This window comes from Lycium barbarum, chromosome 3 (assembly GCF_019175385.1).
Source record: "Lycium barbarum isolate Lr01 chromosome 3, ASM1917538v2, whole genome shotgun sequence".
NCBI classification, from domain to species: Eukaryota; Viridiplantae; Streptophyta; class Magnoliopsida; order Solanales; family Solanaceae; genus Lycium; species Lycium barbarum.
In genome coordinates this window covers 616932-631292 of record NC_083339.1, presented here as the reverse complement: position 1 = coordinate 631292, position 14361 = coordinate 616932, and the positions used below count along the sequence as shown (strand labels likewise).

The window sequence follows — 14361 nt, the reverse complement described above, 5'->3', positions numbered from 1 at the left end:
AAGGTTTGGTACCAATAAATTATTATTTTTTAAAAAAACTATTGATACCCCTATATATAAATATAGAGAACTTGATCAAAAGGAACAAGGAAAAACAGAGAATTGGTTCCAGCAAGATTTCGACTACACATACGTTGCCAATAGGGAGTGCTTTAGTTAAATGAATACTGATCGTTAGATCTGAAAGTGCACAGGTGTCATAGGATTAGTATTGCACTGGACAAAGTGGACCTAAACTGTACGGAGAGGAGCCGCTCCCTTCTTCCTTTACCCTAGACAAAAAAGAATATCCGAATTCACCGCACACACATAAGCAGCCATTTAGACCAAAAGAGGACCCATCTTCTCCATTTTTTTTTTAACAGCCACCAAACCACCATAGCTCTCCATTATAATCACTAACCATAGCTCACCATTTTCATCACTTAAAACTCCACGATGAACACCATTAAAACCGCCTGAAAATACCTCCATATACACCGTGAACCACTCCATTTTCCCGAAACCAGCAACCAAACCGTCCCTCACTTTTATTTCCGTTCAAACAACCCCCAATACACTACCGTTCAACCACCTTACTAGTTAATTTTCTGTCACATTGAGTTGAAATTTAACGGGGTTTCCAGTCGAGGTTCCAGATTCCATTTAGCGGCTTTCTGTCGGCGGTTTGGTGTTATCGTATTTTTCGTTACATTGCGGAGCAATCTGGCCCATTCCACAAATTGTCGGAAATCTGCACGAGACTCACTGTGAAGGTCCAATTTCTCACTTAATCCCCTGTTTTTATCTCATTTGTTCATTGGTTTTTTCTTAGATAATGTGCTTTTTGATTGATGTTATTCCCATATTATGTCTAAATGGTTCTTATTTGTTGTGTTTTGTTACTGCTTATTTGTTTGATTTTAGACGGAAGTAGCTACATTTTGTTTCTTTAGTTGTCATTTCTCTATAGTAGTATTTAGTCTTTTGCTTTGCTCTTTGAAAATAATTGATTAAAATAGTAGTTGATTAATGGAAGTGGGGCATGGGGTTAAAATAATGAAGAAGTGTGAATCTGATCGTTAGTTAGGGAAGAAGTTTTAGTTGGATGCAGTAGTTTCATTTTATTAGTATTATTTTCTATTTGATCTAGTTTGATTAGGTACCGTTTTGTTTAATTTAATTATTTACTCCTTTGTTTTGTAATTGGGTTGGTGGATTGGATATTGAAATAGAAAAGCAAGTTTGGGCGTAAATGTTTTATTGCATTTCAACAGCTAGAATCTTGTGGGACCCGTAAATTAAATGGGAAAATTTTAAGATCCGGCATAAACGTTAGAGAAATATGTTAGGTTTATTAATTACTTGTGTGTTTTCCCTTACTCGCTTTCGAATATTATGTATTCATTCCCGGGTGGGATGTACCGGAGGAAATCAATGTAAAATGGAGGCCGCTCGTGAGAAGACCCCGGGATGTCGGGGATAGCATAGTATAGGATAGCATAGGCAGTGTAGGTTTATTTTCCTGCATTCTTTTTATTTTGGGTTGTAATAATTTAGATATTATTTTCGAACTCTTTTGTGCACGCGCTTGTTTGTTGTTTGAGGTTTACCTTATTGAGTTTCTATTTAAGACAATACGAGTTAATTAAGGCGACTGTGCTAAACCACGGGACTTGAGGGATGCCTCACACCTTCCCCTCGGTCAACAGAATTCCTTAACTGGAATCTCTATCGTTGACCAGTTTTTTAGAGTCAAACTTGTTTTGAAAGGGATATTGATTTTACGGTGACTTGGCACACCAAAACTCGATGCCAGGTGGCGGCTCTTTTTCTCTAAATAAAATCCCTTTTCGAATCACAAAATTCGTCACTTTCAATTTGAAAACCCTTTTGAACTAAACGTATAAATCATTTGTGGGAAAAAAAAGGGTGTGACAGCTCTGGGGACTCTGTTGGCAAATTTTTTTAGAATTCGAGCTTTTGAAAAAATGACTCGTATTGGCTTGGTTAGAGACTCTTGGGTGGACATTTTGTTGGTTAATCGTTTTGCCTTATTTGCTATTTTTCTGAGTTTGTCGCATTTTCATTGCCTGTTACTGCTTTATATCTGGCATCATTTGGATAACCCCCCAATTCTTTTTGCAACAAGTTTCGGAGTACGTTGTAAGCGTACACGACCTTTTCGAGAGTCATCCAAATTCTTAGGGAGGGGGCATTTCAAGCGTGGAGTAGGCGGAAAGCAAAGCAGCCGCTATCGACCACGTGCCTCCTCGAACAGCCTTTGTTAGTGAGCCCCAGCCTAGGTCAGCCTTTAGGACACTCTTATTTGCATCATATCATTTGGACCTAGCAGGACTCGATCCTTGGTATCGCGTTCCTTTGTAGGAGACTTGTCTCAAAATAATGTCAAACTGGGCCCGCGACCCAAAAAGGCATTTATCATCCCTATGTGTTACTTGTTGCATCTTGAGGGTAAAAAGGTCATTTGGCAGATTGATTTTTTTAGGAGTGTTTGAAAAGGAAAATGAGAAGACTTGAAAGTAGTAAGTGGGTGTCGAAAAGAAATTTAGTAGCTTTAGGATTTTTAGTGTCTTTTATTAAAAAAAAAATAAAAAAATTCTTATTTCTATGCATTTTGTTCAAAAAATAAAATTCCAAGAAAGATTTTACTTTCATTATTTCTGTTGTTTCGTTTTAGTCTCTTTAGTACATGTCTTAGTTAAAAATCCAAAAAGATTTTAATTTTTTATTTTACTCCATGTTTTTGAAAAAAAAAAAAAGGTGAAATAGTTGTTCTTTTCGAGTCAGCGGTCAGTTTTTTAAAATGTCCTTAACAGTTTAATCGGGACGAACTACGCACATCTGATTCCCGTCCTTCGAGGCTGGATACGTAGGCAACCCTCATCGGGTCCGGTATTATTTGGTCTTGTGTCTCGGGTTGGTGCAGGGAATGTTCTTCGTTAAACTTTGTTAGTTAGGCACGTGGTCAATAGTGGCACACCAAAACTCGATGTCAGGTGGCGGCTCTTTTTCTCTAAATAAAATCCCTTTTCGAGTCACAAAATTTGTCACTTTCAATTTGAAAACCCTTTTGAACTAAACGTATAAATCATTTTGTGGGGAAAAAAAGGGTGTGACAGCTCTGGGACTCTGTTGGAAATTTTTTTTAGAATTCGAGCTTTTAAAAAAATGACACGTATTGGCTTGGTTAGAGACTCTTGGTGGACGTTTTGTTGGTTAATCGTTTTGCCATATTTGCTATTTTTCTGAGTTTGTCGCATTTTCATTGCCTGTTACCGCTTTATATCTGGCATCATTTGGATAACCCCCCCCCCCCCCCCCAAATTTTTTCTGCAACAAGTTTCGGAGTACGTTGTAAGCGTACACGACCTTTTTGAGAGTCATCCAAATTCTTAGGGAGGGGGCATTTCAAGCGTGGAGTAGGTGGAAAGCAAAGCAGCCACTATTGACCACGTGCCTCCTCGAACAACCTTTGTTAGTGAGCCCCAGCCTAGGTCAGCCTTTAGGACACTCTTATTTGCATCATATCATTTGGACCTAGCAGGACTCGATCCTTGGTATCGCGTTCCATTGTAGGAGACTTGTCTCAAAATAATGTCAAACTGGGCCCGCGGCCCAAAAAGGCATTTATCATCCCTATGTGTCACTTGTTGCATCTTGAGGGTAAAAAGGTCATTTGGCTGACTGATTTGCTGAGGAGTGTTTGAAAAGGAAAATGAGAAGACTTGAAAGTAGTAAGTGGGTGTCGAAAAGAAATTTAGTAGCTTTAGGATTTTTAGTGTCTTTTATAAAAAATAAAATAAAATAAAAGATTTTCTTATTTCTATGCATTTTGTTCAAAAAATAAAATTCCAAGAAAGATTTTACTTTCATTATTTCTGTTGTTTAGTTTTAGTCTCTTTAGTACATGTCTTAGTTAAAAATCCAAAAAGATTTTTATTTTTTGTTTTACTCCATGTTTTTGAAAAAAAAAAAAAGAGAAATAGTTGTGCTTTTCGAGTCAGCGGTCAGTTTTTTAAAATGTCCTTAACAGTTTAATCGGGACGAACTACGCACATCTGATTCCCGTCCTTCGAGGCTGGATACGTAGGCAACCCTCATCGGGTCCGGTATTATTTGGTCTTGTGTCTCGGGTTGGTGCAGGGAATGTTCTTCGTTAAACTTTGTTAGTTGTGCCAAAAAGTGAGGTCGTTCATGTACTTATCTTGCTTGGTCAATAGAGAGTCAACTTTGGTAGATCATACACCTGTTGTCACTTTTAGTTCATTTAGGTCATTTTCTCTTTTCAGGATCCCGAGGGCCGGGAGTACCTATCTATAGGTCTATGTCAGTCATTCACAGTTTGTTTTGGTAAATGCAGGATGGATACGTCAACCCGCTCGAAAGTACTAATGGTTGTTAAAATCCCAAAGAAGCTATGTAGGTGGTGGAAAATTTTCAAACCCTAGAACAAAAAGAATCGATGAATAGACTAGGAACCCTTATTTCATTAATTGATATGACACCTCGTCCTGACTTGACTGAGGCGTTGTTGAGATTCTGGAACCCACAGGAGATGATTTTCAAATTTGGGGATTGTGAAATGACACCTACATTAGCTGAGATATCCGGTTTGACCCCCCTTCCATATTTGGATAAGGAAATGATCCTTCCCCAGGCTCATTCGGGAAAGATTTCGACTACACATACGTTGCCAATAGGGAGTGTTTTAGTTAAATGCATACTAACCGTTAGATCTGAAAGTGCACAGGTGTCATAGGATTAGCATTGCACTGGAAAAAGTGGACCTAAATTGTACGGAGAGGAGCCGCTCCCTTCTCCCTTTACCCTAGACAAAAAAGAATATCCGAATTCACCGCGCATACATAAGCAGCCATTTAGACCAAAAGAGGACCCGTCTTCTCCATTTTTTTTAACAGCCACCAAACCACGATAGGTCTCCATTATAATCACTAACCATAGCTCACCATTTTCATCACTTAAAACGCCACGATGAACACCATTAAAACCGCCTGAATATACCTACATATACATCGTGAACCACTCCATTTTCCTGAAACCTGCAACCAAACCGTCCCTCACTTTTATTTCCGTTCAAAGAACCCCTAATACACTACCGTTCAACCACCTTACTAGTTAATTTTCTGTCACATTGAGTTGAAATTTAACGGGGTTTCCAGTCGAGGTTCCGGATTCCATTTAGAGGATTTATGTCGGCGATTAGGTGTTATCGTATTTTTCGTTACATTGCGGAGCAATCTCGCCCATTCTACAAATTGTCGGAAATCTGCACGAGACTCATTGTGAAGGTCTAATTTCTCACTTAATCCCCCGTTTTTATCTCATTTGTTCATTGGTTTTTTCTTAGATAATGTGTTTTTTGATTGATGTTAATCCCATATTATGTCTAAATGGTTCTTATTTGTTGTGTTTTGTTACTGCTTATTTGTTTGATTTTAGACGGAAGTAGCTACATTTTGTTTCTTTAGTTGCCATTTCTCTATAGTAGTATTTAGTCTTTTGCTTTGCTCTTTGAAAATAATTGATTAAAATAGTAGTTGATTAATGGAAGAGGGGCATGGGGTTAAAATAATGAAGAAGTGTGAATCTGATCGTGAGTTAGGGAAGAAGTTTTAGTTGGATGCAGTAGATTCATTTTATTGGTATTATTTTCTATTTGATCTAGTTTGATTAGGTATCGTTTTGTTTAATTTAATTATTTACTCCTTTGTTTTGTAATTGGGTTGCTGGATTGGATATTGAAATAGAAAAGCAAGTTTGGGCGTAAATGTTTTATTGCATTTCAACAGCTAGAATCTTGTGGGACCCGTGAATTAAATGGGAAAATTTTAAGATCCGGCATAAACGTTAGAGAAATATGTTAGGTTTATTAATTGCGTGTGTGTTTTCCCTTACTCGCTTTCGAATATTATGTATTCATTCCCGGGTGGGATGTCCCGGAGGAAATCAATGTAAAATGGAGGCCGCTCGTGAGAAGACCCCGGGATGTCGGGGATAGCATAGGCAGTGTAGGTTTATTTTCCTGCATTCTTTTTATTTTGGGTTGTAATAATTTAGATATTATTTTCGAACTCTTTTGTGCACGTGCTTGTTTGTTGTTTGAGATTTACCTTATTGAGTTTCTATTTAAGCCAATACGAGTTAATTAAGGCGACCGTGCTAAAACCACGGGACTCGAGGGACGCCTCACACCTTCCCCTCGGTCAACAGAATTCCTTAACTGGAATCTCTGTCGCTGACCAGTTTTTTAGAGTCAAACTTGTTTTGAAAGGGATATTGATTTTACGGTGACTTGGCACACCAAAACTCGATGCCAGGTGGCTGCTCTTTTTCTCTAAATAAAATCCCTTTTCGAATCACAAAATTCGTCACTTTCGATTTGAAAAGCCTTTTGAACTAAACGTATGAATTATTTTGTGGGAGAAAAAAAGGGTGTGACAGCTCTGGGGGCTCTGTTGGCAAATTTTTTTAGAATTCGAGCTTTTAAAAAAATGACTCGTATTGGCTTGGTTAGAGACTCTTGGGTGGACGTTTTGTTGGTTAATCGTTTTGCCTTATTTGCTATTTTTCTGAGTTTGTCGCATTTGCATTACCTGTTACCGCTTTATATCTGGCATCATTTGGATACCCCCCCAATTCTTTCTGCAACAAGTTTCGGAGTACGTTGTAAGCATACACGACCTTTTCGAGAGTCATCCAAATTCATAGGGAGGGGGCATTTCAAGGGTGGAGTAGGCGGAAAGCAAAGCAGCCGCTATCGACCACGTGCCTCCTCGAACAACCTTTGTTAGTGAGCCCCAGCCTAGGTCAGCCTTTAGGACACTCGTATTTGCATCATATCATTTGGACCTAGTAGGACTCGATCCTTGGTATCATGTTCCTTTGAAGGAGACTTGTCTCAAAATAATGTCAAACTGGGCCCGCGGCCCAAAAAGGCATTTATCATCCCTATGTGTTACTTGTTGCATCTTGAGGGTAAAAAGGTCATTTGGCAGACTGATTTTGTGAGGAGTGTTTGAAAAGGAAAATGAGAAGAATTGAAAGTAGTAAGTGGGTGTCGAAAAGAAATTTAGTAGCTTTAGGATTTTTAGTGTGTTTTATTAAATATATATATATATATATATATATATATATATATATATATATATATATATATATATATATATATATATATATATATTCTTATTTCTATGAATTTTGTTCAAAATAAAAATTCCAAGAAAGATTTTACTTTCGTTATTTCTGTTGTTTCGTTTTAGTCTCTTTAGTACATGTCTTAGTTAAAAATCCAAAAGGACTTTTATTTTTGTTTTACTCCATGTTTTTGAAAAAAAAAAAGGAGAAACAGTTGTTCTTTTCAAGTCAGCGGTCAGTTTTTTAAAATGTCCTTAACAGGCTAATCGGGACGAACTACGCACATCTGATTCCCGTCCTTCGAGGCTGGCTACGTAGGCAACCCTCATTGGGTCCGGCATTATTTGGTCTTGTGTCTAGGGTTGGTGTAGGGAATGTCCTTCGTTACACTTTGTTAGTTGTGGCAAAAAGTGAGGTCGTTCGTGTACTTTTCTTGCTTGGTCAATAGAGAGTCAACTTTGGTAGATCGTACACCCGTTGTCACTTTTAGTCCATTTAGGTCATTTTCTCTTGTCAAGATCCCGAGGGCCGGGAGTACCTATCCGTAGGTCTATGTCAGTCATTCACAGTTTGTTTTGGTAAATGCAGGATGGATACGTCACCCCGCTCGAAAGTATTAATGGTTGTTAAAATCCCAAAGAAGCTATGTAGATAGTGGAAAATGTTCAAACCCTTGGAACAAAAAGAATTGATGAATAGACTAGGTATCCTTATTTCATTAATGGATATGACACCTCGTCCTGACTTGACTGAGGCGTTGTTGAGATTCTGGAACCCACAGGAGATGATTTTCAAATTTGGGGATTGTGAAATGACACCTACATTAGTTGAGATAGCCGGTCTGACCCGCCTTCCATATTTGGATAAGGAAATGACCCATCCCCAGGCTCATTCGGGAAAGATTTCGACTACACATACGTTGCCAATAGGGAGTGTTTTAGTTAAATAACTATTGATCGTTAGATCTGAAAGTGCACAGGTGTCATAGGATTAGTATTGCACTGGACAAAGTGGACCTAAACTGTACGGAGAGGAGCCGCTCCCTTCTCCCTTTACCCTAGACAAAAAAGAATATCCTAATTCACCCCGCACACATAAGCAACCATTTAGACCAAAAGAGGACCCATCTTCTCCATTTTTTTTTTAACAGCCACCAAACCACCATAGCTCTCCATTATAATCACTAACCATAGCTCACCATTTTCATCACTTAAAACTCCACGATGAACACCATTAAAACCGCCTGAAAATACCTCCATATACACCGTGAACCACTCCATTTTCCCGAAACCAGCAACCAAACTGTCCCTCACTTTTATTTCCGTTCAAATAACCCCTAATGCACTACCGTGCAACCACCTTACTAGTTAATTTTTTGTCACGTTGAGTTGAAATTTAACGGGGTTTCCAGTTGAGGTTCCGAATTCCATTTACATTGAGTTGAAATTTAACGGGGTTTCCAGTTGAGGTTCCGGATTCCATTTAGCGGCTTTCTGTCGGTGATTTGGTGTTATCGTATTTTTCGTTACATTGCGGAGCAATCTCGCCCATTCTACAAATTGTCGGAAATCTGCACGAGACTCATTGTGAAGGTCCAATTTCTCACTTAATCCCTTGTTTTTATCTCATTTGTTCATTGGTTTTTTATTAGATAATGTGCTTTTTGATTGATGTTATTCCCATATTATGTCTAAATGGTTCTTATTTGTTGTGTTTTGTTACTGCTTATTTGTTTGATTTTAGACGGAAGTAGCTACATTTTGTTTCTTTAGCTGTCATTTCTCTATAGTAGTATTTAGTCTTTTGCTTTGCTCTTTGAAAATAATTGATTAAAATAGTAGTTGATTAATGGAAGTGGGCCATGGGGTTAAAATAATGAAGAATTGTGAATCTGATCGTGAGTTAGGGAAGAAGTTTTAGTTGGATGTAGTAGTTTCATTTTATTAGTATTATTTTCTATTTGATCTAGTTTGATTAGGTACCGTTTTGTTTAATTTAATTATTTACTCCTTTGTTTTGTAATTGGGTTGCTGGATTGGATATTGAAATAGAAAAGCAAGTTTGGGCGTAAATGTTTTATTGCATTTCAACAGCTAGAATCTTGTGGGACCCGTGAATTAAATTGGCAAATTTTAAGATCCGACATAAATGTTAGACAAATATGTTAGGTTTATTAATTGCTTGTGTGTTTTCCCTTACTCGCTTTCGAATATCATGTATTCATTCCCGGGTGGGATGTCCCTGAGGAAATCAATGTAAAATGGAGGCCGCTCGTGAGAAGACCCTGAGATGTCGGGGATAGCATAGGCAGTGTAGGTTTATTTTCCTGCATTCTTTTTATTTTGGGTTGTAATAATTTAGATATTATTTTTGAACTCTTTTGTGCGCGCGCTTGTTTGTTGTTTGAGATTTACCTTATTGAGTTTCTATTTAAGCCAATACGAGTTAATTAAGGCGACCGTGCTAAAACCACGGGTCTCGAGGGTTGCCTCACACCTTCCCCCCGGTCAACAGAATTCCTTAACTGGAATCTCTGTCGCTGATCAGTTTTTTAGTGTCAAACTTCTTTTGAAAGGGATATTGATTTTACGGTGACTTGGCACACAAAAACTTGATGCCAGGTAGTGGCTCATTTTCTCTAAATAAAATCCCTTTTCGAATCACAAAATTCGTCACTTTCAATTTGAAAACCCTTTTGAACTAAACGTATAAATCATTTTGTGGGGAAAAAAAGTGTGACAGCTCTGGGGACTCTGTTGGCAATTTTTTTTAGAATTCGTGCTTTTAAAAAAATAACTTGTATTGGCTTGGTTAGAGACACTTGGGTGGACGTTTTGTTGGTTAATCGTTTTGCCTTATTTGCTATTTTTCTGAGTTTGTCGCATTTTCATTGCCTGTTACCGCTTTATATCTAGCATCATTTGGATAACCCCCCAATTCTTTCTGTAACAAGTTTCGGAGTACGTTATAAGCGTACACGACCTTTTCGAGAGTCATCCAAATTCATAGGGAGGGGGCAGTTCAAACGTGGAGTAGGAGGAAAGCAAAGCAGCCGCTATCGACCACATGCCTCCTCGAACAGCCTTTGTTAGTGAGCCCTAGCCTAGGTCAGCCTTTAGGACGCTCTTATTTGCATCATATCATTTGGACCTAGCAGGACTCGATCCTTGGTATCGTGTTCCTTTATAGGAGACTTGTCTCAAAATAATGTCAAACTGGGCCCGCGGCCCAAAAAGGCATTTATCATCCCTATGTGTTACTTGTTGCATCTTGAGGGTAAAAAGGTCATTTGGCAGATTGATTTTTTGAGGAGTGTTTGAAAAGGAAAATGAGAAGACTTGAAAGTAGTAAGTGGGTGTCGAGTAGAAATTTAGTAGCTTTAGGATTTTTAGTGTCTTTTATAAAAATAAAAAAAAAATAAAAAAAAAAGATTTTCTTATTTCTATGCATGAATAATCTGGCGAACCAAAACATATACGGGTTATATATAAATAAAATGACATTGCTCGCTAAAAGTGCTTCCGTCCGCGCGCTGGTTTAGGCCTTTAGTTTTACTATCGAGGTCGAGTGTTCGAATCTGATCAGCCCTAATGACTTTCTTTTTTTAAAAAAAACATAGCATTGTTTAGAAAATTTACTGAGTCAGGTCTGGATCATTTGACACCTACCCAAAAATAAAGTTTCTAAACCAAGTGAGAGCTTATGAATGGTTGTTTTATGACTTGTATAAAAAAAAATTATTTAGTAATATTTTCAATGAGTGTATTATAGACAAGTTTCAAAAATAGAAGCTCATCGAGGAGAGTTGAAATTTTATACTTGAATTGTGTTTTTCTAAACTATGATGTCATTATAGTGATTTATAAGTTATTGTCTTTGTTGAGCTTCTGAGTAGTTATTTCGTGGCTTGTGAAGAAAAAAGTATTTAGTAATATTTGTAATGAGTTTATTACGGATACGTTTTAAAAAATAGAAGCTCATCGAGGAGAGTTGTAATTTAACACCTTGATTGTATTTTTCTAAATTACGTTGTCGTTATAGTGACTTATTCATTTGTTCACTTCAGAAGTGGCTCAAGGAGGGAGACTAGTGAAGCCTTTGCTTTAGGCCCCTAAAAATTTGAGGCTCCAATATTTTTTAGTTAAGTGTCAATTTTATGATTTGAGCTTCGCTTAAACAATATTGTAGTTTGTAGAAATATAAAAAAAGTAAACAATAAAAGGAAAACTGTCTACTTATATTGTAAAAATATTTTAGAATTTTGCATTAGACTACTACTCATATCTTCATATTAGGAAATAAATTTTATACAACAATATCCAACAGATTGTATTGCTAACGCATGGTTAACATCTTATTAGCTTGAATTAATACTTACTAAGATAAATGATAGCAATAATATTATTAAGTGAAATTAAAGATTTTATGTTATTAAGGATATACACTATAAACAAAACTATGAAAAAACTTATAGGCCTCTTATTAAAAGTACTTTTTTTTAATTAAATTTTTTTAAATATCGACACTGCTTGCAAAAAATTCTGTGTACGCCACTGGTCTCTACTGTATGCATTCTCTCAATATTCCTCATAGAAACTTGCCTCGAGGAGTTTTATATGCTAAAGACGGAAGTGTACGTCTTTACAATTTTCAAAAGCCTAAGAAAGGTAAGTACCTAATCAGTTCTTCTTCTAGTTTTAGTATGAAGAAACTTTGGTACAGAACTTGTAACTTTATGATTAAGTGGAAGTTGGAAGATTTTAGGGCTAAATCTGAAAGTGGGCAGCTACGTGTCATATTTAATTCAACAATTTAATAGAGTTAAATGATTATACTGCTCTCTATTAGCAGTTTAATTCTTTTAAGCACATATGCTATGAATTTTTTTGTAAAGATCCTAGATTTCGGTGGAGTGGAGGAAAAGAGATTTGATTTCAAGGGAGTGAGACAATTGATCCAAGCTGATCTCAGGGAGCGACCTATACCAAATGCGCAGTTGCACAAACCTGAATTCAACATGCCTCATGAGATAAAAAAAAAACTACTGTGACCTGTTGGACAATTGGCCACAAGGAGAATCAGACTATAAGTAAGTCTCGCAAGAAGTATTTTTTGTGGGAAATTTACTTTTTTCCAGTCATTAAACCTGTTTTTAACCTTCTCACGAATGTAAAGATCCAAGGTTTTTTGGCTTCCCTCATATTTTCCAATGAATTTCTCTGTTCTTATGTTACCCATGTCTTTTTCTAATTGTTTCTTTTCTGGTTTCACCTAAAATGGTTGTATCAAGCCCCAATGTGTTGGAGCTCCCAAGTTAAACTGATTTTCCTTGAGGCAATACATCAAGTTATGCGGAAGGACCACAAAAATTGTAAAAATTTCCAACTTCCTACTCATTTTGTTGCTTATTGGTGGTGTACCCGAATTCAAGACCAGCCAGCCTCATTCGAAAAAGTCTTTTATTTTCCGACAGACCCAAGATCCCCGAGCCGCACACATGACTCACTTTATGACAAGCCAAATGGAGTTGTATTTTATGCCAGAAACTTCAAACGTCACTCCGATTTTCGTCTCACTATGGTGATAGATGTGCTGGAGCGTGTAATTCCTGAACTTTTATCAGGCGTTTATCTGGACTTGGTCGAGACACCATTCAAGAATGACGTAGTTTGGGAGGTATCAGAGACAAATGAATGGACTAAGACAACGTAAGATGCTCCTATAAACGTACTATTTTTTTTCATTGGTTGGTGTTCATATTTGGACTGTGTTTGCTTTAGTAATCTGACTTGTATAAACCTACTATTTTATTTTCAGGGTTAAGGAGTATCTTTTCAGGAATCCTTCATTTTTCTGCTTGGTAAGTTTTACGCATTCTCTTTTTTATTTCTTGTCACCTTTAAGTCTCAACTTTAAGCAAATTTGCTTACTGTCTGAATATTGTAACAACATCAGGACTAGAGACCAGCTGCTTGGGAATTGTTCATTTATTTGGAAGCTCAGAAGAAAAAAGTATACAATAGTAGCCATTTTGCTTTCTGACTGATGTCGCTGATTATGATATCGCTTTTGTCAACACTTTGTTATGTTCTTGTTTGTTCTAGGATTCTCTTAGTCACTTTGAGTTTCTTGCATTATTCTCCGGAACATTTAGACATATTTTCTTTATTGATGTTGTAGAATTCTAAACATTCGCTCATGCACACAGTCGAAAAGTGACTATTCCAATGGAAAACTGCATCTGTTTGACTTAAATATGCTTCCTTCTACTTTGTTTCCAGTAAGAGTAGACTGAAAAATGCAGAACTGCACTGCCAACATGCTTAAAATTTAGTTATTCTCTGTTCAACCATTGGAGTTAAAGAAATGTGTTGAAGTTTTTCATTTAATGAATAGGTTTGGATATGTGTATAATGTGGATGTATTGAATAAGGTAGTTGAGGTTCTTTGTAGGTCTAAGCTTGTTGAGGAGACTGAACATGTTGTGTTGAAGTTGAAAGATTGGATAAAGCCGAATGAGGTTACTTATAGATGGTTAATATATGGTTTTTGTGATGTTGGTGATGTGATTGAAGGTTCAAAGATTTGGAATTTAATGGTTGATGAAGGTTTTGAACCTAATATTGCATGTGTTGAGGCTATGATGGAGATACTTTTCAAGAATAATAAGTATGTCAAAGCGTTGAAGGTGTTTCAATCAGTGAGAGTAAATAGGATGAGTGAATTAGGGGTTGAGACTTATAGGTTGGTGATTAATTGGTTGTGCAAGAAAGAGAGACTTGGAGAGTGTTATGAAGTGTTTAAAGAAATGCAAAAGAGAGGGATTGACGCAGAAAATTTTACGTTAGCGTCGATAACGTAATGATTGCTGGTGGTGGAATTTCAGTTTGGATTATCAAATGTGCGTGTAGTTGTTCTTCTGCTCAACGTATTCACTACTGCATCTGGTAAGTCCACTATCTTTTCTTTCTCGGTGCTCGGATTCTTAAAAGTGTCAATGGGCGTGTCGAATTCTTCAAAAATAGTGTAACTTTTGAGAATCCGATATGAATATGATAACATTTTTAAAGTGTCGAAGCAACATAACATATGTTTTTAGAGCTTTTTTCATTGAATCCTTCATGCATGCAAAACCTTAAAGTTTTACTCTTTTGGCATCGATCAACAGTGCCATAGTCAGTACGACTTAAAACAATTTTGAAC

At 37.0% G+C, this 14361-nt stretch overlaps 1 protein-coding gene across 3 annotated transcripts; it reads left to right on the top strand.

Moving 5' to 3' along the window:
- The first annotated feature begins 253 nt into the window (after positions 1-253).
- LOC132629834 (uncharacterized) lies at positions 254-13386 on the top strand. Of its 3 annotated transcripts, XR_009578441.1 has the most exons (8): positions 254-755; positions 4364-5312; positions 7747-8750; positions 12053-12247; positions 12449-12529; positions 12632-12866; positions 12976-13018; positions 13114-13386. XR_009578441.1 is itself a non-coding variant. In XM_060345212.1 (4 exons), the coding sequence occupies exons 2-4, from the start codon at positions 12454-12456 to the stop codon at positions 13117-13119; spliced, it is 462 nt and encodes a 153-aa protein (XP_060201195.1). In that variant the 5' UTR covers positions 7403-8750; positions 12053-12453; the 3' UTR covers positions 13120-13386. The 3 variants fall into 3 exon arrangements, 1 of the variants encoding a protein (XP_060201195.1); XR_009578440.1 differs by having other exon boundaries at positions 12053-12529; XM_060345212.1 differs by lacking the exons at positions 254-755; positions 4364-5312 and having other exon boundaries at positions 7403-8750; positions 12053-12866.
- The last annotated feature ends 975 nt before the right edge of the window (positions 13387-14361 follow it).

Excerpts from the sequence above, each read along its gene's own strand:
- LOC132629834 (XM_060345212.1), top strand. The coding sequence starts at position 12,454 with ATGTGTTGGAGCTCCCAAGTTAAACTGATTTTCCTTGAGGCAATACAT. Across the intron at positions 12,867-12,975 it reads AATGAATGGACTAAGACAAC|GGTTAAGGAGTATCTTTTCA; the intron begins GTAAGATGCTCC and ends TTTTATTTTCAG.